At 48.2% G+C, this 21000-nt stretch overlaps 9 protein-coding genes across 9 annotated transcripts; 7 read left to right on the forward strand and 2 right to left on the reverse strand.

Annotated features, from left to right (window-relative positions):
• Positions 1–505: 505 nt before the first annotated feature.
• Positions 506–2047, forward strand: K460DRAFT_413891 (uncharacterized protein). Its single transcript, XM_040937637.1, has 2 exons — positions 506–594; positions 1648–2047. Exons 1-2 carry the CDS (start codon positions 510–512, stop codon positions 2025–2027), a joined length of 465 nt encoding a protein of 154 aa, XP_040789648.1. The 5' UTR covers positions 506–509; the 3' UTR covers positions 2028–2047.
• A 2374-nt stretch (positions 2048–4421) lies between these two features.
• On the forward strand, positions 4422–6528 carry K460DRAFT_392533 (uncharacterized protein). Its single transcript, XM_040935890.1, has 2 exons — positions 4422–6332; positions 6389–6528. Exons 1-2 carry the CDS (start codon positions 4455–4457, stop codon positions 6491–6493), a joined length of 1983 nt encoding a protein of 660 aa, XP_040789649.1. The 5' UTR covers positions 4422–4454; the 3' UTR covers positions 6494–6528.
• Positions 6529–8584: 2056 nt separating this feature from the next.
• K460DRAFT_374232 (uncharacterized protein) lies at positions 8585–9541 on the forward strand (the record flags this gene model as incomplete). The annotated part of the gene is made up of 1 exon (XM_040934648.1): positions 8585–9541. One exon carries the CDS (start codon positions 8585–8587, stop codon positions 9539–9541), a length of 957 nt encoding a protein of 318 aa, XP_040789650.1.
• A 223-nt stretch (positions 9542–9764) lies between these two features.
• K460DRAFT_352272 (alpha/beta-hydrolase) lies at positions 9765–10788 on the reverse strand (the record flags this gene model as incomplete). Its single annotated transcript, XM_040931635.1, has 2 exons — positions 9765–10590; positions 10634–10788. The coding sequence occupies 2 exons, from the start codon at positions 10786–10788 to the stop codon at positions 9765–9767; spliced, it is 981 nt and encodes a 326-aa protein (XP_040789651.1).
• Positions 10789–11238: 450 nt separating this feature from the next.
• On the forward strand, positions 11239–13180 carry K460DRAFT_53299 (FAD/NAD(P)-binding domain-containing protein). Its single transcript, XM_040938497.1, has 2 exons — positions 11239–11290; positions 11479–13180. Exon 2 carries the CDS (start codon positions 11538–11540, stop codon positions 13134–13136), a length of 1599 nt encoding a protein of 532 aa, XP_040789652.1. The 5' UTR covers positions 11239–11290; positions 11479–11537; the 3' UTR covers positions 13137–13180.
• Positions 13181–13809: 629 nt separating this feature from the next.
• On the forward strand, positions 13810–14845 carry K460DRAFT_425715 (NAD(P)-binding protein; the record flags this gene model as incomplete). The annotated part of the gene is made up of 2 exons (XM_040938234.1): positions 13810–13885; positions 13941–14845. The coding sequence occupies 2 exons, from the start codon at positions 13810–13812 to the stop codon at positions 14810–14812; spliced, it is 948 nt and encodes a 315-aa protein (XP_040789653.1). The 3' UTR covers positions 14813–14845.
• A 32-nt stretch (positions 14846–14877) lies between these two features.
• Positions 14878–15956, reverse strand: K460DRAFT_281199 (glycoside hydrolase family 43 protein; the record flags this gene model as incomplete). The annotated part of the gene is made up of 2 exons (XM_040928474.1): positions 14878–14969; positions 15020–15956. 2 exons carry the CDS (start codon positions 15954–15956, stop codon positions 14878–14880), a joined length of 1029 nt encoding a protein of 342 aa, XP_040789654.1.
• A 1284-nt stretch (positions 15957–17240) lies between these two features.
• Positions 17241–19574, forward strand: K460DRAFT_413897 (uncharacterized protein). The gene is made up of 2 exons (XM_040937638.1): positions 17241–18777; positions 18839–19574. The coding sequence occupies exons 1-2, from the start codon at positions 17700–17702 to the stop codon at positions 19351–19353; spliced, it is 1593 nt and encodes a 530-aa protein (XP_040789655.1). The 5' UTR covers positions 17241–17699; the 3' UTR covers positions 19354–19574.
• A 337-nt stretch (positions 19575–19911) lies between these two features.
• K460DRAFT_279972 (uncharacterized protein) lies at positions 19912–20814 on the forward strand (the record flags this gene model as incomplete). Its single annotated transcript, XM_040928371.1, has 1 exon — positions 19912–20814. The coding sequence occupies one exon, from the start codon at positions 19912–19914 to the stop codon at positions 20812–20814; it is 903 nt and encodes a 300-aa protein (XP_040789656.1).
• Between the last annotated feature and the right edge of the window lie 186 nt (positions 20815–21000).

The raw sequence follows: 21000 nt of genomic DNA on the forward strand, positions 1-21000 counted from the left end.
AACTTAGTTCTATAAATCTAGAATTTTAAAATAGTTTAATATATAATAATTATAAAATTATTAATTATTAAAAATTGCTTTTTTCTATTTTTACTTTTAATATAACTTTATTAATATAAAATATTAAACTATTTTTAAATTCTAAAATTATAAAAAATACTTTTTTCTATATTTTTTATATATAAAGTTTTTATATAGCTTTACTATATAATTAGTTATTAAATAAATAAAAATTAGATTTTTAGCTTTTTTACTAGTAAAAAGTGGTTCATCGGCTGCCGCGGTTCATCGGCTGTCCTACCTCGGTATATCTACCCCGGAATGCTCATATGAGATGCCGTTAGTGGCAGGTTTCCTCAATAATTGATGGATAACGTTATAGAGCGTCCGGGCTTCCTTCGTTATGCGCGCGATCTTTCCAACCTCCAGACAGCGTACTTGGCCGCTACCTGCCAGTTTCGCATGACATTCTGAGCATGCTGTGCATGTGAAGTCAATAAACGTTCGCCATGGTAGAATTCCGGGCTGCACATGTCGGCATCTATAAGAGCGACACATCACGCGGCTTTTCCTACATCGCCGTCAACAAGTCGGGTTAGACAGATACCCTTAGGCGTCCTCAGGTGATGGCTCTCGCATGCGGGATGCTTTTCTTTGGAGTTATTTAGGGTAGATGAAATGAATCTGAGAACTTTCGTGATGTTCCACCTATAGGATCATCTACTTGCTTGTATCTGACAATGAAAATAAGAGCCGTGACGGCGGTGGAGACAATATCATCGGCTATGGACTTTATTGGCGACGCTGAAGTAGAACACAACCTACTACAGAAGTTTGAGAGGCGTTCTTTAAATTTCGAAATAGAGGGAGAAGAAGAAGAAGCGAGAAGTAGACGATGCGTTGTTGGTTTGGTGGGGTAAGTACAGTCAGCCGAACCCCGAATTTATACCGAACACAAGGCATCCCGTAGCCTGGAGATGTCTATCATATTCGATCAACGGGGAGTTGGTAACGTCATTCGCCATGAGGCTGCAGGTCGACCATGAGTCTACCATCATCTCAACCTTCAACAAAGGCAGTCACTTATCAATACCGCCCCTTGAGCCGGAATGAGATTCGGATCATCGCATTACTGCCCGCAACAAGCTTCAACGACGGCTTTGCTATCATCTTAGAACGCCGCGTACGGACTAATTTTTCTTGGTCACCTTCATAAGGTGTTTACTAGGCCGTATCATATGCTTTGGGATCCAATCTCGAAGAAGAAACATTCAACGTGGCTGAAGCTGGCGTTCTGAAAATCGTACTAGCTTCGGCTTTCTGAGAGCAGAGATGAAGCATGGGCTTATTACAGCGACAAGCAAAAAAAAAGCTGTCTGAAGGACCAAAATCATTCCAAAAGATACCAATTGGCCGCGATGTTAGGAAGATACACTTCACGTCCACGACCATCCTGCTCCCCCACAGGTCTTTATAAGACTCGAAGTAACGCCAAATGAATGCCATCTCTCGGGTAACCCTGTCTTTCAGATCATTCTCGAGTTCTCTACAGATAGCGAACGGCCGATAACGATCGATTTATTACAAACTCCACTCTCGAGCTTTCTATTTGACTTCAATAGCGTCTCGCAGCTAATATATTGCGAGGATGCCGAAACGGGAGAAGGAGTCAACTGGCCAGAACATTTTGGCGTTTTGACGAGGATCCTCATCTGTCGTTCCCCGAGGATTCTGATTTTATGGAAATCCTGCCCGATGAACCCTGGCAATTCGAGTTCATATTGGAGAAGGAGAGCCCTAGTCATGTTGATGGTCTCGAGTACCTTGAGCTTGATAGAACATATAATGCTCAGATTGCTACGGACCTCCTTCGGGGGTTTTCAAGCTGGATGTTTGGGCGGAAGAAGGACTCGTTGAATGGCAGTTTAGAGGGAAACAAGCGACAATGGGAGATTAATAAAACGAAAATAGGTAGTATCAAGGTCGACCCGCGAAATGAGCCTGTAGCGTTGAAGGATGTGAAGTAAGAGCATGTGAAGACCGCGAGAACATGAAACAAAACAAAGTACTACCAACACCTCATCTTTGCAGAGTGTCTGATTTGGGTAACTCAAAATAAATGCATAATAATTTTCCCCAAAACAATGTCTATATTCTCATGGGTCGTAAATATCATAGCAAGTGGATAACTTAGATGTAACCATGATGACTGCCAGAACTACAGAACGGTCAATCTGGAACAGCAAATTAATGTGCTGTGGGTGCAAAAAGGTGATTTAGTCTCTTAGTATGTTTTTTCCTGGATAGAATTGGCTTCAGAACGCTGTTGTAACAGTCAATGACGTGCAATGCAGTTACAGTAGCTCCATTCGCGCTAGGAAGTTCCGTTTTTTTGGGAATGATTGATTCATGAAGACTAAGGTTATGGCTGACGTTGTTTGACCGTTATTTCTGGCAGTGAAAAGGCCGCTAAAGTCCTGTCTTCGACTCTTAGAAATTTATCATCATAACATAATCGGTACAATGTAATTACCAAGTCTGGTGATGTCGTATAATGCCCATGCAATATTCTAAGGCACACGTGAATGAATACACGTAGTAGTAGGAGTGTGAACCGATCAAGTGAATGCTAGAGTTGACGTGTAGTGCGGTTCTCCAGAAAAGCATGTTAGTCTTCGTTCAATGTGAATGCTACTGTTAGGTCAAGCCTCCAAACGCACTAAATGCACCTTCACTTGTGTACTTTAGCCTCAACAAGTAGGCATATAATGTTCTTCTCATCGCAATATACTTTCCTCATCACGATATAGCCTCAACGCTTTCAATTACAAATATTCTAAATAATTCAAAGGCTTGCTTCATCGCACTACACTACTCCCCTTCTCGACTTCCAAGTTCGCACCGATTATCATCATGCCCGGAAACAGTCACAAAGTTTCTGAGCAGGAGGCTCAGCGAAGTCAAGAACATGGAGTTCTTCACGGCCAAGAGCAACAGGAGGCTCGTCAGGGGCAAGAGCATACAATCCAGCCCTCTGCCAGCGTTCAAGCTATGGAGATTCAAACTCTAGGCCTGAGTCAGGAGGGCATGCCCCATCTGCGCGGAGGTTGCGTTTCTTCTGATGGAAACTGCTGTGGCTGTTGGTAAGTGCTATGTGAGTCCCTCTTTCAAACGGAACCCGCTAACACTAATGTAGGCCAGCCGACGCATGCTTTTGCAATGTGATGTGAATTCAACTCAAGTCCATGATGGTGGCAAATTCAGCAGTCGAGAAACGGCCGAGCTAATGGTCAATAGCAAAGATGATGGGGTTTCTTCGAATTTTCGACAGCAGGGGTTTTGTTTAGGCTTGTCACGGAGTAGTCTAAATACCGGCAATTAATGATATACTTGTCAACTTATAATTCCCTAACGAAATCCTCATATACTCTTTATTTGTTTCTGGTTTCCTCATTCGATGCAATATTACTTTGATGGGAGGGAGAAACATCGTAGACGCTTTGCAAAGGTATGGTCGTGTCATATCTCATAGCATTCTTATAGTAGCAATGTATGATATTCGAATTCACTCCAGGCAAAGGGCGTAAGATATTATTATGAAAACATTATAACGATTAAGGCATGTTTGAGGTTCTGAGAAGAGGACAGTGTGAAAGACGTGCCCAGGTAGAGATCAGCTGACAAATCGCGGGGTACCACGCCGCCCCAACTTCTCTTCCTGAGAATCACCCTTCATTTAATTAGAGGTCGAGTGATATCTCTAAGCTATGCAGTACAGTTCTGCGCTATAAGAAATCCTATCGCTAGGAAGAGTTCCTTTGTAGAGATGCTACGCATGATTAAATCCTAGAACTCTAGTATTCTAGTAGTTTTTTTACCACTATACCCCCACTACAGTTAAACTAATAGTGTTGCTGGAGTACAGGGTCCAATTACGCTTGGTCGCACCCGATCTTTGGGGGGCAAATTAGAGTTCAACGCTAGACGATTTTACCGTCTTGTTGGATTGGAAACGACAGGGATGCGCGCCTTCGGGCCAAACCCCTGAGATTACATGTGTTTATCGGCGAGTGCTATTCAAGGCATTTTAACAAGAATAAGAGTTGGCGTCCATAGACAAGGAGCCAGTTAGGCAGTTTGAAATTGAGAAAAAGGAAGGCCCCCGATTGCGCCTCACCCCGCGAGGTCGAGTTTCAGATATCGCCCCAAACGAGGCGCAGCTGGGCGCCTCACTATTGCCATGTAGACTTACAAAGACACCTCATCCTCATTCTTCTTGTACATCTCTCTCCGGTATCTTCCCGCCACTTTATACGCCGGCTTTTTAACTAGAGTTCGTCTAGTTCAAGGCTTTTTTAGCCTTCTTCTGGCAGGGTCGAACGGCAGACCACTTACCAAACGAAATTCCGACCTGGAGACTATTCGAATGTGGCTCAAAGTGTTGTGTAGCCCGAATGGAGTACTGTGTCTCTTCGTGCTGCTTCCCTGCACTAAGAGAGCCTGAAGATAATAGCGCCGAGACTTCGCCTTTACTATCACAGCATAGGCTTCCGCCATATATATATCGACCTCTAGCAGCTGATGAGATACGTCTGCTTGTGCTCCATCCAGCAAGATCCTTCGAAGATGAGATTGTCGTTCATTTTCAAGTCGTTAGACGCTCAGACGACAAGTACTTTGAGGCTGTGTCTTATGCGTGGGGCGATGACCAGGCAACAGCCACGCTTTTGATGCACGACGAACAGTATGCGACGTCCTTTCTACACGGCCAGAGCTTCCTCACTAGAATCTATCGCTACAATGCTTTGAAAGAACAGCTTCAAGCTTTCTTACGTGTAAGGGCAAATGTAACTACGATGTTGCGCTATCTTCGGTATCCATGGTTACCCCGATATCTCTGGATTGACCAACTTTGCATCAACCAAAATTCTAGGGACGAGAAGAGTCAGCAGGTCAATCAGATGGGCGAAATATATAAGGGCTCTGGGAGAACACTGATATGGTTAGGCTGCTCGAAAAGCCATAGTAGGCCGTTGGCGGCACTGGAGGCTACATGGCTAAGATCCCGTCCGAGCCGAGGGCGTGACTCGGATAGCAATATTTTGGGAGAACGGGAGGGGCGGGAGGGGGAAGGGTACATGCGATTGCGCCCAGAAGTCCGAAGAATTCTCTCATTGTCGTGGTTTCAGCGTCGTTGGGTAATCCAAGAAGTGGCTTTGTCCCCGCGTCCCCGCTTCATCTTTGGATACGACGAGATGACTTTTGAAGACATGACCTACTTCATTGATCAGCTCCGAAAAATTTCATATGATATTCCTCCGCATATCGGCAACGCGATACACACCTTGGAAACAATGACTAGCCTCTTTCGCCGGAGTCGTTTCCGTGGAGCTGGCATCATTACAAACGTCAGGCACGATGTATATTATCAATACTACCGCCATCACCCAAAGAGCAACGATACTGCCGACTTCATTCAGCTTCTTGTTAGCATGCACTCGGCACGATGCTCCGATGATCGAGATCGACTGTACGCCCTGAACAGCCTACGCAGCGACCCAATGATTGTAGACTATCAACAGACTGTGGAGGAAGTATACGGTACATTGGCTGCAACAGAATGCACTTACAGCCTAGAAACACTATATTGCAGCGGGGCCTTTCCTTCACAAAGCTTGCCTAGCTGGGTCCCAGACTGGAGATCGCCGCGCCGGTGGATTCCTATGAAATCTTTTGAAGGGCGACGGCCAAGTGATCAACTACTGTCAGATAGTCCCCGCCGTCCCAATCTCCCTTCACAAAAGCCAGTATTCATCAACTCCAAGACGATGGTGATAAACGCTGTCACTTTAACGTTCGTCGCTATGAAAGGGCCCCAATTATACGAAAACTGGTCCTTCAACCCGTGGCTATGCCTAAACAGGTACCTTGAGTTTTTCACTCGTACTAACGGCTCGACAACACCTCATAATGACATATATGATATCGAATCTCTCGATCGACTGATAGCCACACTCACAGCTGGTGCCATTTCGTCCGGAGAAAATCTCAAACAGTGGCTTGAAGCATACGACAGCCCTCGAAGCTATAAAAATGCCCGCAAAGAGTATTTGGATCCCTGCTGTCATAACAAGGATAGAACATTTTGCGAGTACCCTCAGGCTCACTCGAATATATTCAATATACTTGAAAGAATTCAGGAGATACTCAAAGGGCGCTGCACGTTCATTACCGACAGGGGGGACTGGGCGTTAGGACCGGCCCCGCTGCTCTTAGGAGATATCATTGTTGCTCTTGCTGGGTGTAGCTATCCATTTGTAATGCGCCCAAGGGTATGTCTCATGGTACCTGATATAAGATGTGTCCTATACTGACAGGCGACTTTTAGGGGCCAGCTTCGTTCACGATTGTTGGCGATTGTTATATCATGCTCCCTAGATATTTGGATGAGGTTCTCGCTCAAAGCACATTCCGTGCGATCTCCATTGTATAAGGAGGGCATTGAAGCATCTAGCTCACACGAGCCGTAGTGATTATAGCTGGCAGCCCCACATTAATCATAAAATTCAGGTGTTGTGATTCATTCATAGCTCCACGCCGACTTCTTGAAAATGCTTCTGCATAAGCCACGAGCGCATGACTAGAAAATTTAGAAAAGCTCATGTAAAGCTCTGTGAATTGTAGAAGCAGTGATGCAAAATGGGCGGTGCTAGTACCCGACGCAAAAAGACGCAACAGTGAATCGTAGAACTATACTTGTGTGTATCGTCACTTGTCCAATCTCAAGCGTTCTCCTGACGATACTGGACGTCATGGATGACAAAAGTTTCTCCATTGTCTCGGTCAAGGAGGATGACGGGCTCGAAGCTACGCTGTTCGCAGAGGAAAACGAAATGGGTTCAATCTCAGAGGTCAGAATCATCATGAGGCTATCTGTACCTTATGAAAAAAGTGGGGTATGGACATACATGAGGACCTTTAGCGAACGATTTAGAGTTAGGAAAGAGTTCTGGATACTGAAAAGCTCCAAGGCTCTATTATAGTGCCTAGTAATTTATTGATGATCTTTGAGGATTGGGGCTCCTGCGAGTACACAGTGAATCCAATTAGTGCATTGGTGCAAGGATACCAATGCTAATGCTGCATAGCAATGAGTCGTGGTGTGATGACGTGTCTCCAAAGCGGGGACTCTAGGATCCGCTAAACCCATGAAGAAAAGAAAATTGCAGTTCATAACTTAATAGGTGGGAGTGATTAGTCGGAGTGGAGAACCACGCGTCTCTGCATGAAGGAATTGTGCAAGACAGCATACGTAGGCGGGACGTCCATGCTCAATTCGTCTCTTATCGCCAGGCTACAGCAGAACCTAGGCGAGAAGAAGCTAACATATGCTCAAAAAGAGGGGCGTGGCTTTTCCATAGGAAGCTACCAGTTGACTAGGCTTGGATTGGTGGTTCTGGCGCGGATTGGGTACGGAATCATCGCGCCGTGGATACTCGAGCCGCCTAGGCAAGCCCGCATATGCAAATCGCCATTTTTGGGGCAAGATTCTCGGCCGTACATTGGTATCCTACGAATGGACCTTGACGTTTCACCGCGTAATGGGGTGTGAGTGCAGCATCGCTACCTAATACAGTAGTAGTTGCCTCGCGTACATCCGTAAAGAAAATTCATCGCGAGTCTTTATAAGATCCACCAAGCCTGGCCCGCGAAAATAAGCTTTTAGGGGCCACCCCTTGCTTGGTGTATCACGGCAGTTTTGGCGGTTCTCGCGCCGGCCCGTAAAGCTAATAACGCCCGCATAGGTCTTGGTGGTAAGATATTCATACATCCTTTCTTCGAAAATCTCGTTCTTGTACCGGATATTTGTGAATTTCACATTGCTTTTAGTGTTAGCAGGAATATTGGCGAACATGGGAAGGCCACGAGGTCTTTGGTAATCATAGTCATGTTGATCTTTGTTCGATCTGGTTTTGATTGGTTGTGCCTCAGAGACCTCGCTGCTTCTTCAAACATATCTATCTCTCGGGTATATATGCCCCGAATGGCCAATTGATTCTTTCCGAACCTTCAGCCGAGCCGCTATGAGACTGGCTAACTAAACCATCTTTAGGATCATCGCATGTCCTTCACATGCAAGCACTAATGCGGGCCGTGGTGATGGTTCTCGGAATTCAATCCTGATATAGGAGTGATGTGTTGACTTATGACGCTGGTGCCTGGGTGGCTTAGTGTTGACCGAAGGAAGCAATGAGTGTGTCCATTACCTGTTACAACTGGAAGTACAAATAAGGTTTCACTCCTACTCGCCTGACTTCTACGATATCAGTGACGCGTTCAGTGTGCATTATACTTTAGCCAAAGATTTCTAAATTTCCAAAACCCTAGCAGTGTTCTTCCAAGCTCGATTAGCAGTCAGGTTAGAAATTACTTGGCTCAGTTCCCTGCCAAGATGATGTCCGATTCAACGTTACACACGCCGCGCATAGTGGATTTCACTTCTCGAATCCCATTACCGAACAACACAACTGCAACGCTAGAGACACAGCCATCACACCCTGTCAACACGAAAACATCTTGTGGCATGGGCCACGCAGCAGCACCATCCATACCTGTAACGACCATTCCTGGCACCATCCCTGGGGTTATCCTCTACCATGCACATACGTTGTTGCTCTTCACATGCGATCAGATCCTCGACACGGTCATTCCTGGCACAACCTTCGGGATTACTGCGGCTACCTCAGGTCCGGTACTAGACTTGCCGGCGCAAAATATCACGTCCATTTTACAACGCATACTATTGGTGGCAGTCTGGCTGTGGCTGGTCATTCTCCAATTCTGTCTACAGAACCAACGCAACCCAGGATCAGTGGAGGAAGATAGTATAAACAAGCCCTGGCGTCCAATTCCATCGGGACGCGTTACTAGTGCTCAGGTAGAGTATCTCCTGATCGCAACGCATATTCTTGCCAGCGTTGCAAGCTGTTGCCTTGGCGTATTGCCGATCTTCGTGGTTTACATAATCTTGATTACAGCGTACAACGACTTTGGCGGTGGCGACCACAACGGCATCCTTCGTAATCTGTTTTGTGGCGCTGGTTTCTCTTGCTACTTCAGTGGTGCAATGAGTATCGCTCTTGGACCGGATATCTCGATGAGCTTTCAGGCATGGAAGTGGACGCTGTTGATCACGTTTTGTATTCTTGCAACCACAATCCAGACACAGGATTTCCGCGATGAAGCAGGCGACAAAGCTCGCAACCGGAGTACTCTCGTTACGAAATTGGGTAGAAAGCCGGCACTGTGGACCGTCATCATTCTAGTTCCATTATGGTCTCTATATACAACTCTGGTCTTCTTCGAAGGCGGCTGGAAAATGGCTGTCATACCAGTTGTACTTGGTGGAACTCTAGTCACCACGGCTTTCCAAGCTATGGGCGGAGACATGCATGAGCTGGATCGACGGATGTATAAGATCTGGTGTCTTTGGATGTTTGGACTTTGCCCATTACCTGTCATGAAGATAATTTGGTCATGATTTGTGGAATTATCGATCGGTTGTATTGTGGGTGGGTATTCTTAATGAGTGATTGGAATAAGCGGATTCAGATTTAAGGCTATGCGGTGAACAATTCGGCAGGAGAGAAAGCCACAACGACTAAAGTTCGAGGACAATAAACAGCAAGTTCCTCGTTGGCGATGTCCAAACCTGATCTTCGTGCTAGGGCAGAGTAGACACCCGCCAATCAATGATATTGAGTTCAAAGTAACGGCAACCACTTGAGCAACGCTTCTGCAGTCAGCTCCGGCGCTTCTTCCGGGATAAAATGGCCGATGCCATTTCCGAGAGGACATGCGGTTATTAAGCTCGGGCCGTCGCTCCAAGGCTGACTCCACACCTCCGTTATAGGCTTCCTGGCTCGTTTCGGTAGAAATCCTTGGCTATAGACTAAGAGCAGTGGAACAACGATACGTTGATTAGTTTCGATAGCCTTTCGCTCGAAATCAAGATCAGTTGTCGCACCAGCTTCGTAATCTCTGCATGAGGCTTCGATAACAGACTCCTGGTCAAAGAAGCTGCCGTAGACACTGAGGGAATCACCGCTTCTCAGCTTGTCAAGCCCTTCTTCATTAGACCCTGCCCAACGTGTGATCATGTTGTTGGCCCACTTTCCGCCACCATACGCCAATATCATAGGTTTGGCAATGGTCACGTTGGCGAGGAAAGACCAGTGAAAGTAACCAGTTTGAGCAGCGGCTGTGTCTCCGATCTCCCATTGTGATAAAGTCGGAACAATGTCCAACAAGGCCACTCCAATGATCTGGAATCCCAAGACGGCGGCCTGCCCGGTGGAGACGTGCAGTGCGTGTGCTACTCTAGCGCCACGGTCGTGGCCTATGAGGACAATTGGCGGGCTGTCGATCAACTTCTTGTCTCCATGGCTGAATACCTCATGGAGAGCTTCAATTACTCTCAGTCCAATGTTGACCTTGTCGTGTCGGTCGGTTGGAGCGCTGCTTCCGTAACCAGGCAAGTCCGGGATGAAGAGAGGCTTGCCTGGGAGCAATGGAACCAGGAGACGCCATCTAATCCGTTAGCGATGGATGTGAATTTAGGGTTTTCTCGTACATGTAAGCGCTCTGGGGATATCCATGAAGCAGTACTAGGATCGGGTTGCCATCGCTGGCCTTGTCTAGATCTCTATGATAACTCGTGATCTTCCCTGCTGAAACAACTTTCCGCAAGCCTAACTCGGTAAATTTTTGGTCCTGGATATGTGCCATTGCTAGAAACCAAGATAAAACGATTGTCTAAGCTTGACTAAACAAGCGTATGAAACTACGTGCCTCACGTGTCCCTATATACCTTGGAATCCTGCGCAGAATGGATTTGTCAGCGCGCTTCCATACTGATCAGGGAAGGTAGTGTTGGGTAAGATTTAGCCCTTTTAGGCCGTAAGGCAGCCTTCTTGATTACTACACTGCGGACCTCTTGATTGGCTGAGCGATTAAGTGCTGCGCTAACATCGGCAAGTGAGCAGATAGCACCGGCCGTGGAAATGATACGTTAGAATCGCTGTTTCACAAGCCAATATCTGCGACCAATTATTCGTGAATGTAGACAGATGACGCCCGGGCGGAGGGGCGACGCGAGACCAGAGAACCTAGTGGATGACTAAGCTGCGAAACGACACGCGTAGTATGATTTTCGCAACATAACTAACAGTTGAAACAACGAGTTTCTGCAGTCAACTCACACGTGATGGCTTCATCATCCTCGTAACGTGTACGACCTATCTATTCAGTTTCACGTCTACTTGTGCTGGGTCATTCTCAATTAGTGAACACAGGGGATACAAATTCAAACTCAGTTCAAGTTCGTTGTCGATGTTCCACACGCATTTTAGTGCGCGGCGTCTTTCGCATTTGGGATCCGCAATTGCGTGATCCACTTCACTACTGATAAGTGCATAGGCATTCTACCCACCGTGAGGACGATCGCGCCCGGTTCTGAAAAGTTTGTCATCACCACAATGTCGTACGAAGAATATGATGCGATTGTTGTTGGTGCAGGGTTCGCCGGTATTTATCAATTGTATCGTCTTCGCGAGCAGAACCTCTCGGTGATTCTCATCGAAGCCGGCGAAGACGTGGGAGGCACATGGCACTGGAATCGGTATCCAGGCGCTTCCTCCGATGTACATTCGTTCACTTACCGATACTCCTGGGATAAGGAACTTTTGCAGACATATCCTTGGAAGAATCACTATCTGACACAACCGGAAGTCCAGGCTTACTTGCGAAATGTGGTTGACAAGCACGGCCTGAGGAAGTATATCCGATTTAACACGCATTTTACAGGCGCCAAATTCGATGAGCAGAAGGTCGTTTGGGCAGTCGATACGTCAGACGGGAAAGCGCTCACGACGCATTACCTGTTCACTGCACTTGGGGCGTTATCGGACATGAACTATCCGGACATCAAGAACTTGAACTCCTTTGAGGGTGAAGTATACCATACTGCGGCCTGGCCATCTTCCTACGACTTTCACAACAAACGCATTGGCATCGTCGGCAATGGATCGACCGGCAGTCAACTGCTCGTTGCGCTAGCCAAGGAAGCGAAACATGTAACCAGCTTCCAGCGAAACGCGCAATGGAATGTGCCTAACGGAAATCGGCCCGTCCCCGACGAAGAGCGCGCAGAGATCAATGCGAACTACAACGAGATTTGGGATGCTGTACACAACTCCGCAGTCGCCTTTGGATTTCCTGAAAGTACGATCCCGACATTTAGTGTCGATGATGAGGAGCGAAGGCGCCGATTTCAGGAGGCGTGGGACAAGGGCAACGGCTTCCGCTTCATGTTTGGCGTTTTCTCTGATACGACTACAAACAGAAGTGCAAATGATGCTGCTTGCGCCTTCATCCAATCCAAAATTGAGGAAATCGTCAAAGATCCAGTGACGAGGCAGAGATTGATTCCCACCGAACCATATGCTAGACGCCCAATCTGCAATAACGGTTACTACGAGACCTTCAATCAGGAAAATGTGTCTCTGGTATCTTTGAAGGAAACGCCATTTACAGAGATAACGACTAGGGGAGTGAAGACATCCGACGGCGTTGAACATGAACTCGACGTTTTGATTTTTGCGACCGGCTTCGATGCCGTTACGGGGAGTTATTCGCACCTTGATATTCGTGGACGCGACGGTCAAACTCTCAAGGAGCACTGGGCTGCAGCACCGACGTCCTATCTTGGGTTCTCGGCATCCTCGTTTCCCAATCTTTTCCTGATCAGCGGCCCTCACCACCCATTTACCAATGCACCGCCACAGATCGAGGCACAGGTCAACTTCATCTCTGACCTAGTCGCGCACGTCGGAACATTGGGTACAGTTGAAGCAACTGCCGAAGCGGAGCAGGAGTTTTCGGATCTGAGCAATGAAATTGTAAAAGGGACCATTTTCCACGAGCCTAAGGGATGGGTGTTCGGTGATAATGTGAAAGGGAAAAAACACAGTACGCTGTTCTGGTTCGGTGGTTTGAAAGCGTACAGGGAGTATCTGAGGGATGTGGAGGAAAAGGAATATAAAGGATACAGGATTACGCGCGAAAATGCGTTATAGAAGAGCAGTGATGAGGTTTCTGCTGTCCTGTGGCTTCAAATCTCATGCCGTGCCGGTAAGTTTAAATGAGGTGAAAAACATATCACATTCAGTTACGACATTTTAAGATTAAGCGTATTGCATGCCCTAAGTCTATAACACTGCCATGCAGTAGCTGATTTCCTAAGTTTTTTGTTCTATCAGAAAATGTAGCTAGGATCTCAATTGAGAGAGGCATAGTGCAGTCCACCTGCTTACTTGATTGCCTCTCCATTACTATATATTCTACTCCGTTTGGTGAGCTTCTTGGGTTTCTTCCACCTATTTCTGGATGGAAGATTACTTGCAAGAGAAATAGCAGTTGTGAAATACTATAATGAGCACACTGCTGCCTAGAACAGAGCGTCCACCGTAACTGAATTTGGTATGGCGTTTTTGCACTTTCCAAGGTTAGCCCATCGTCTCAGACGTGCGTTTTGCACTATCGCGGAGTGCTTTTGTGCCGACAGCAGCACAACAGAACCAACTCTGACGGATTATCCATCTTAATGCCGATGAATATTCGTCCAAATGAGAGATTATGCACCGAATAGAAAAGGTATAACTGGGGCACCGGCCTTGGGCCTACATCCATCAGTAACCTTTTGTACGTCAACATTGTCTTCGATAATAACAGCCACACAGCACGTTGATAATGCAGGGCGTCACAGCTTTCGACCCGGCCAAGGATATACCCGATCTTACAGGCAAAGTTATACTTGTGACTGGCGGTATGTTTCTCTCACCTCTTGCCTACACTTGCTCACTTAACTGATTCGCTTTTAGGTACCGCAGGGCTAGGCGCCACATCCGTACGAGCGTTCGCTGCTCAAAATCCCTCGCATATATACTTCACTGGCCGCAATGTCTCCGCCGCTAATGCCCTGATCTCCGAAATCAAGGCCAAACACCCGACTGCCGCTTTGACCTTTATCGAAATGGATCTATCTTCGTTACAGTCCGTGAAGCAAGGGGTGTTAACCGGCTTCAAACATGACCACCTTGAAATCTTAATCAACAACGCCGGCATTATCGCAAAACCACAGGGCCTCAGCACAGACGGTTACGAAATCCAATTCGCGACCAACCACCTCGGGCACGCTATGCTCACCCAGCAGCTCCTACCGTATCTCCTGACCGCTACACAAACACCGGGCGCTGATGTGAGAGTTGTCACAGTTTCATCCGACGGCTACGCAGCTCACCGCGGAATCAAAGGCGGGATATCATTTACCGAACTAGACAGCGGTAGCACAATGTCCCGCACCGTCCTCGGCCCCTGGGTTCGCTACGGCCAATCCAAACTAGCGAACATCTTGTTCGCATCTGAACTCGCGCGGCGGTATCCAAACATCACCTCGGTATCCATTCATCCCGGTGTCGTCGAGACACCAATGAACACCGAGATGCGGGGATTCAACAAGAAATTTGTCTCGATAACTACCTGGTTGGGTGGCATCAAATGGATGAAACCAGAGCAGGGAGTTTTGAATCAGCTATGGTGTGCAGCGGGGGCGAAGAAAGAGGTGTTGAAAAATGGAGGGTTTTATCGGCCGGTTGGGGTGGATGATTGGGAGACGCTGACGAAAGAAGCCAGAGACGGAGAGCTTGCTAAGAAACTCTTGGACTGGACGGAAAGCGTTCTCGATAATTTCTAAATTGTTGTGTTGGGGCTGTTTTACAAGGCATATAGGCTACTATATACCGGAGGTAGGTGTTTCGACTACGATGTAACCACTGGCCATCCGCTCGAGAAGTCGAGGTAGTTGAAACCAAATAGAAACTGGTCGAATGCGTACCCAATGCTTCGATCAGCTGCGAGTGTTAGTGTTCAAACTCTCATGTTCTAACTTTAAGGGACTTACCGTAGTGGTAATATAGCGCAACACGGTTCACTCCCGGTTCGACTATCACACCCTGACCACCAGGCGCATACACATTCCCATGGCTACCCAGCACCAGCGTGCCTCCATTCTCAGACGCGCAATTCTTCCCATCGGCATCTGTGAATGGTCCGGTTGGCGATGTTGCGCGACACACCATAATCTTGTATTCATCACCCGGAGCTTGGAGATCGTCTGCAGCATTGCAGCACGCGCCCGATGAGAAGAAGTTGTAGTAGTATTTCGTCCCGCCTACCGCCCACCAGAACAGGAACCCACCTTCCGTAATTGAGGGGAACGTCTGCGGCTTCAAAGGGTAAGAAGAATTGTACAATACTTGGCGAGGTATTTCGCCGCCCCATTTGAGATAGTCTTTGGTGAGCGAAGTCTGATACACGCCCTTCCACGCAGAACCAAAGGTCCAGACATTGTCGCACGTGTCGCATTCGCGGAAAAGGTTCGCATCGATGACGTTGTAGTCGGCCGATTTGGGAACGCCCACACTGCCATGATCCGTCCATGTGCCAGCATCACCCGTTTTGCTCGTCGCGACGCCGATATCTGAACCCTGAAACCCGCTCTTGCTTACGCTGTAGTATGCATAGAATTGATCGTTGGCGAAGAATACATCTGGGGCCCATAATTCTTGGTCGTCGCGAACCCGGATAGTGGAGCCCTGTGGGAGGAGAGCACCTTGATACGTCCATGGTCCTGTGAGTGCAGGTGCGGTGGCTATCGCGATATTACCGATGGTGGAGAAGCGAAGCCATGTTCCGTCGCTTCTACGAACAACGCTTGGATCGTGGATGAACGTGCAATTTCCGGTGCAGGGTTCAGGTGGTGGGGTTTGTAGGATTGAGAGAGCCGTTGAACTTACGATTAGCCCGAGAACGGTGGCGGAAACACGAAGGTTTAACATTGTTCAATGGCCAGGTTTGAATTTTCGTCTCAAAGGCCGATGATGCTGTGCTATGGTCCTTATATTGGGGTTATATAGGGCGACTCGCAAGGCGTCCCTCATTAGCGAGGCCCCTGTCTTCTCATCCTATTGGATTCGTTTCGGGCCCATACCCACACTGCGCAATCCGCTCTCTTGGTCTAGTGGGGTGAGGAGCGCCCTAAAATTTCAGGCGAGCCACCCGGACCAAGATGGGGTAGCAACATGATGATCTCCTATTCTATTTTTGGGGGATCCACCACAAGGCTGTGCAATTTAGTCGAGGCGAGGGCTGCTCTTTTACAAAATGAGTTCAATACCGCGAGAGACATTCGTTCATCAAATAGTCGTCAATGATGAAGCTGCTAGACTGTAACTTTCCGGTCGACGATTTGCTGGTTTCAAGCTTGGCCCTTTCCACCGTCTCCATCTATCGTTCGAGGTGCGAGTCGTCCAAGTTGTTTCGAAACGCAATTTTGAGAACTAAACAACTTTCGTAATACAGGCTATTAGGCTGATTTAAAAGAGTTTTATATTGAGTACGTTTTGCGAACCCAGCTTTTGCTCAACGCAGCCTAGAGACATTCCTATGAATACGTAGAGAGAGAAACCCCACATAGCCCAACTCTTGTCGTCCCCACCAACCTGTCATTGCCTCGTAGTGGGGCTTTTGGTCGGTGGAAGGACTTTGTTTGTTCGCTTTTTGGGCCTATTTGGTAGTAGGTTGGCCAGATTACCTAGGTAAGCGTCTGCGCGATCGTTGGGTAATGGGGCACTCAAGCGGTGTGAGATCTTGGAAAGGGTGCTACAGCACTTCAATATGTGAGAGCACTACGTTCTTGGTTGGCTGCGCAGTTTTCGCGGAAGAGGCAGGTAGTTGAAATGGATTTTGAGAGGGTGCAGGACGCTGACCTGCCCGGGTGAAGCTAGGAAGTGAATTAGTCTCTGTTCGAACTAGCAGCTCGCAAACCTCGTAGAACCCAAGCGGCCAAACCACGACGTTACATCTCAACTCCATCGCGCATTTTCTACTTCACTCCATTTAAAGACCTTCTCCTACAATACTTGCGATAGGCTTTTGCATGACCAGTTGAGAACAATGGTTCCCCTTGTTGCGCATCTTGCCATAGTGTGCGTGAGTTTTTCTCCCGGAGGCGGCGCATGTGTTAGGCTGGCATAGCAACACTTCATCAGTTGTTGACGCTGCAGTCTGACCGTTAAAGCTGCATTATCATGGTGTTAACTAAACGATTGCTCTCTATAAGGTGATGCCGTACCTATTGCGCGTCATCTGGCGTGCCGTTGATCTGGGCCCTCAATGCACGACTTCTACAACCATGTAGGTATCTCATGCCACCCAAGTTCCTCTATACTCTCTTCTTCCGATCATGTATTACATTCTAAAAGCATACAGCCCTAATCCTCCTCTTCCTCGCCGTCGTAAACCACATGCTCTATCACTTCAGAGAACAGTCACGTGGGGACGCGTTGACGTGGTCCGCGTTCCTTCCCAAACACTCGCAATGACGCAACGAAAGCCACTCATAAAACATTGCCTCCGAAGCACCTTTCTACTCTTATCACCTCATCAGCATCCGACTGCCTACTTTTGCACGCACTGCAGCTCTCGCTTCATTCAAAAGCTACTACGACTAAATCTCTCAGCTGTGGTCACACAGCCCTCACTTGAACCAAATTGACGTCTAGTGCTTCTCCTCACCTACCATGTCTCGCTTTGAGCAGCTACCGTCAGCAGTTCGCCGCCGGATCCTCGGATACCTTTTGATCTCGGAGCATGTTCGCCAGTCGCCTAACCATCTGCTCGTGGAGCACTACGTGTTCGAGGTGAACATCCTACGTGCCAATCGCGCTATCAACAAGGAAGCTAAGGCGATCCTCTATGAGGAGAACAAGTTCGTCAAAGTGAACAATTACTTCGTCGACGCTCACAATTCCATGTCCAATCATGAGGTCCCCTTCTTCAAGCTCAAGGGCGGTTTCGAACACCATGTCACCGAGATCACGATCAAGTTCGATCCTATGAATAAACGTATGCCTTCCTCGATGAAGTTGAAAAAGCCCGCCACGTTCCTCCTCCTGTTGGCCGACATTCCCAAGTACACTCGCCTCCTTCGCCTCCTCGATCTCGCCAACTTCATGGGCTACCAGTTCGACTTCAAGCTTCACCAACCCCCATCCTCGGTTACGCTCCTCTCGAGTGTGGACCAAGAGAGGTTGCTCGGCCCTTTTGAACAAGTGCGTGGCGCAGCTATGGTCCAAAATGTCACCTTCTCGGGCACATTCGACCCTGCTATCGTGAAGCGTATAATGCAAGCCATGACTCGCAAAGTCGCCTGGCTTCGGGCTGGAGCATGGGAGGTTCACGATATTGCCCTTTCGATCAAGCGCATGGGTGATTGGGCGCTCCGTCTCAACAATGCTGACATGGCTTTGGCCAAGTACGAGGACACTCGCACGTTTATGATTACTACTATGAAGCTGAACAGCATGATGTCTGGCCTCGACATCGAGTTCGACAAGGCCCTTTGCCGTATCGAATGTACGACCTGGGTGGACACGGCCTTGCTCATGCTCTCGGACGCGATGCTGAAAGAAGCTGGAAAGCGAGTGTATGATGCGGTCCCGAATATGATCATCCATATAGAGGCGGCCGAGAGGATGGCTGCGAAGGGAAAGTCCACTGTGCCAGCCCCTGTCATCAGTCGCTTCTACTACTTGCTCGGTATCGCAGAGCTGGGTCTTTCTCATCCTGTCAAAGCTGCCAAAGCCTTTGCTAAAGCATGTAAGTAATGTTGGTGTACGAATCAATGAAGACATACACTGACTTGATACGCCAACCCTAGACAAGTTGGTTTCCGACAGCCCAACGAAGGAAGGCTACGAAGTTGCCAAAGAGTGGAAGGATCTGGGCAAGAATGCGCGAACTGCGCGTCTCAACGCCGTCCTTACATCGATGCCAAAGGAGCCGCTTGCCATTCCCGACATGAAAGCTTACATAACCCCCGAAGTTGCATCTGAACACTGGGTCATGCGTGAACTCGGTTACCAGGGAGCTTTCCCGTACGAAGACAAAATCAAGGGCGCTCTGTGTCTCATTTTGACGAACAAACCGCATCCCAACCACCACAACCAGGGCCCTCGCACTGCTCAAGTCGGTGATGTGAAGCCAGAGGTTTTGCGCAAGGTTGTCGAGAAGTATCGCAAGAACATCAACTTACCGCTCGCGCATGGTCGACTGATCGGCTGGGTCGGTCTCAATGTAGATGACATTGGCGAGGAGACGATTCTTGACCAGCCGGGCTACGTTGATGCGATGAAGAACATGAACCTTAGAGGCAGCGGATGCGCTAGTCAGTGAAATCTGCCGAGGTGAGCGGATATATGTCATGGGGTGAGCAGGCGCACTCTGTACGAATGGCGTACTGATCTGGCGTCTAAACCATTTAGTGAAAATATCGATCCCACTAGGACTAGGTAGCATAGTCAGGTTATGTACTTACTACGTCACTGAGAACGCCATCACGGCGTAAGAACCCAGAACTATGTATCACAAGTTCGTATACATGTTTTATAATGAACTTCATCAATATTTACTTTAGATGCCGTAGTCGCCATATGTCTGCGTGTACACCTAGTCATTGCGGTGAAGGTATATTTATAATAGCAAAGATTAAGCCTGAAATATTCATGTAGTCCGAGTAACGTCCTATTGTTGCAGCTTCCTTCTATTGTGGGGAGCACAATACTTACTTTCACTTTCGTCATGCTCTATTGAAAAGTCGCGCTATTGTGCTGGATTTCACTCATAGAACATTAAAATACCGCTCCCTAGGACCTTAAAGCCTTGATTCCCCTCATCAAACACCCTCAACTCAACTCCCACCTACCCTTTATTCACACATCAACATTCGAAAACATGCAATCCACCAAACGCAAGGCAAGCAGTGAGCTGGCCTCACCGCAGCAAAAACGACTTCGCCTAGGCGACTACAAGGACGACGAGCGAGCACTTCCTACAGGCTCAACCCAAGGCCTAACGGCTACATCCAGTTTTTCAACGGCTTCACAAAGCCCAGCAGGACCGCAAAGTCCCCCTGGCTCACCTCTTCGCCGACAATCACCTCAGCCGAATCATCCCTCGACATCCTCCGCAGTAGAGGTAGAGGAAGAAGAAGAGGCGGACGATGAGCTACTTTGCCGCATACAGTCCGGCATCGAGTACGTCCACGAGCAGCAAAGCAAGGGTGAAGCCATCATGCAGACCACCCGCTTCGAGCTCACCACCAAGTCTCCGAGTCCCGCCCTCGACCTCCTCCGCCGCCATGCCACACTCGTCCACACCTCCACGACGCACGAGGTATACGAACTCGGCGTCCCGCGTCCCGATTGGGTGACTGCCGGCATCCTCACCGGCCTCCACGATCCGCAGTGGTGGCTTAACAAGACCGTCGCGGAAGTGAAGGCTGGTCCTCACGCCGAAGAAAACGACGTGAAACGTGCGCAGGGCCACTTGAAAGGCCTGCAGACGAGGAAGAACAAGAAGAAGGTTCTGACGGCGAGAGAGAAGGAGATCGAGTGGAAGTTGAGAGAGGGGGCGAGACGGCAGGAGATGAGCCTGAGGATGTGCGATTCGGATCCTGAGGAGACGGACGACGAGAGTGAGATCGAGGAGGTTTGGGTGGGTGGAGGATATGAGAGTGAGGAGAGTGAGGAGGAGGAGGAAATGCCTGTCAAGCGAAGGCAGAGGACCATGGCAGCGAAGGCGCCCAGGAGCCGCCTCAGGCTGTCGGTGATACAGGAGGTGGAGGATGAAAACTAGGACTCGATATATATTCGGTTCAGTTCGCGATGATTTATAGCTGATCAAAGGGTAGCTCAGATATATCCTGCTCTTTTGAGACGCTCAATGCAGACATTGAGCCATACCAAAGTCTACTATATGGTATAAGCAGAACTGCAATAAGTGATCAAAGCCCATCAGGCTAGCTCGAAAGCCACTGGGAAA

The sequence above is a fragment of the Cucurbitaria berberidis genome, assembly GCF_010015615.1.
Source record: "Cucurbitaria berberidis CBS 394.84 unplaced genomic scaffold K460scaffold_2, whole genome shotgun sequence".
NCBI classification, from domain to species: Eukaryota; Fungi; Ascomycota; class Dothideomycetes; order Pleosporales; family Cucurbitariaceae; genus Cucurbitaria; species Cucurbitaria berberidis.

Bases quoted from the DNA above. Each gene is read 5' to 3' on its own strand.
- K460DRAFT_413891 (XM_040937637.1), top strand. From the start codon at position 510: ATGGTAGAATTCCGGGCTGCACATGTCGGCATCTATAAGAGCGACACA. The intron at 595-1,647 runs GTTAGACAGATA...ATATATTGCGAG, and splicing joins CATCGCCGTCAACAAGTCGG to GATGCCGAAACGGGAGAAGG.
- K460DRAFT_413897 (XM_040937638.1), top strand. From the start codon at position 17,700: ATGTCTCGCTTTGAGCAGCTACCGTCAGCAGTTCGCCGCCGGATCCTC. The intron at 18,778-18,838 runs GTAAGTAATGTT...CGCCAACCCTAG, and splicing joins CAAAGCCTTTGCTAAAGCAT to ACAAGTTGGTTTCCGACAGC.
- K460DRAFT_53299 (XM_040938497.1), top strand. From the start codon at position 11,538: ATGTCGTACGAAGAATATGATGCGATTGTTGTTGGTGCAGGGTTCGCC.
- K460DRAFT_392533 (XM_040935890.1), top strand. From the start codon at position 4,455: ATGGAGTACTGTGTCTCTTCGTGCTGCTTCCCTGCACTAAGAGAGCCT. The intron at 6,333-6,388 runs GTATGTCTCATG...GGCGACTTTTAG, and splicing joins CATTTGTAATGCGCCCAAGG to GGGCCAGCTTCGTTCACGAT.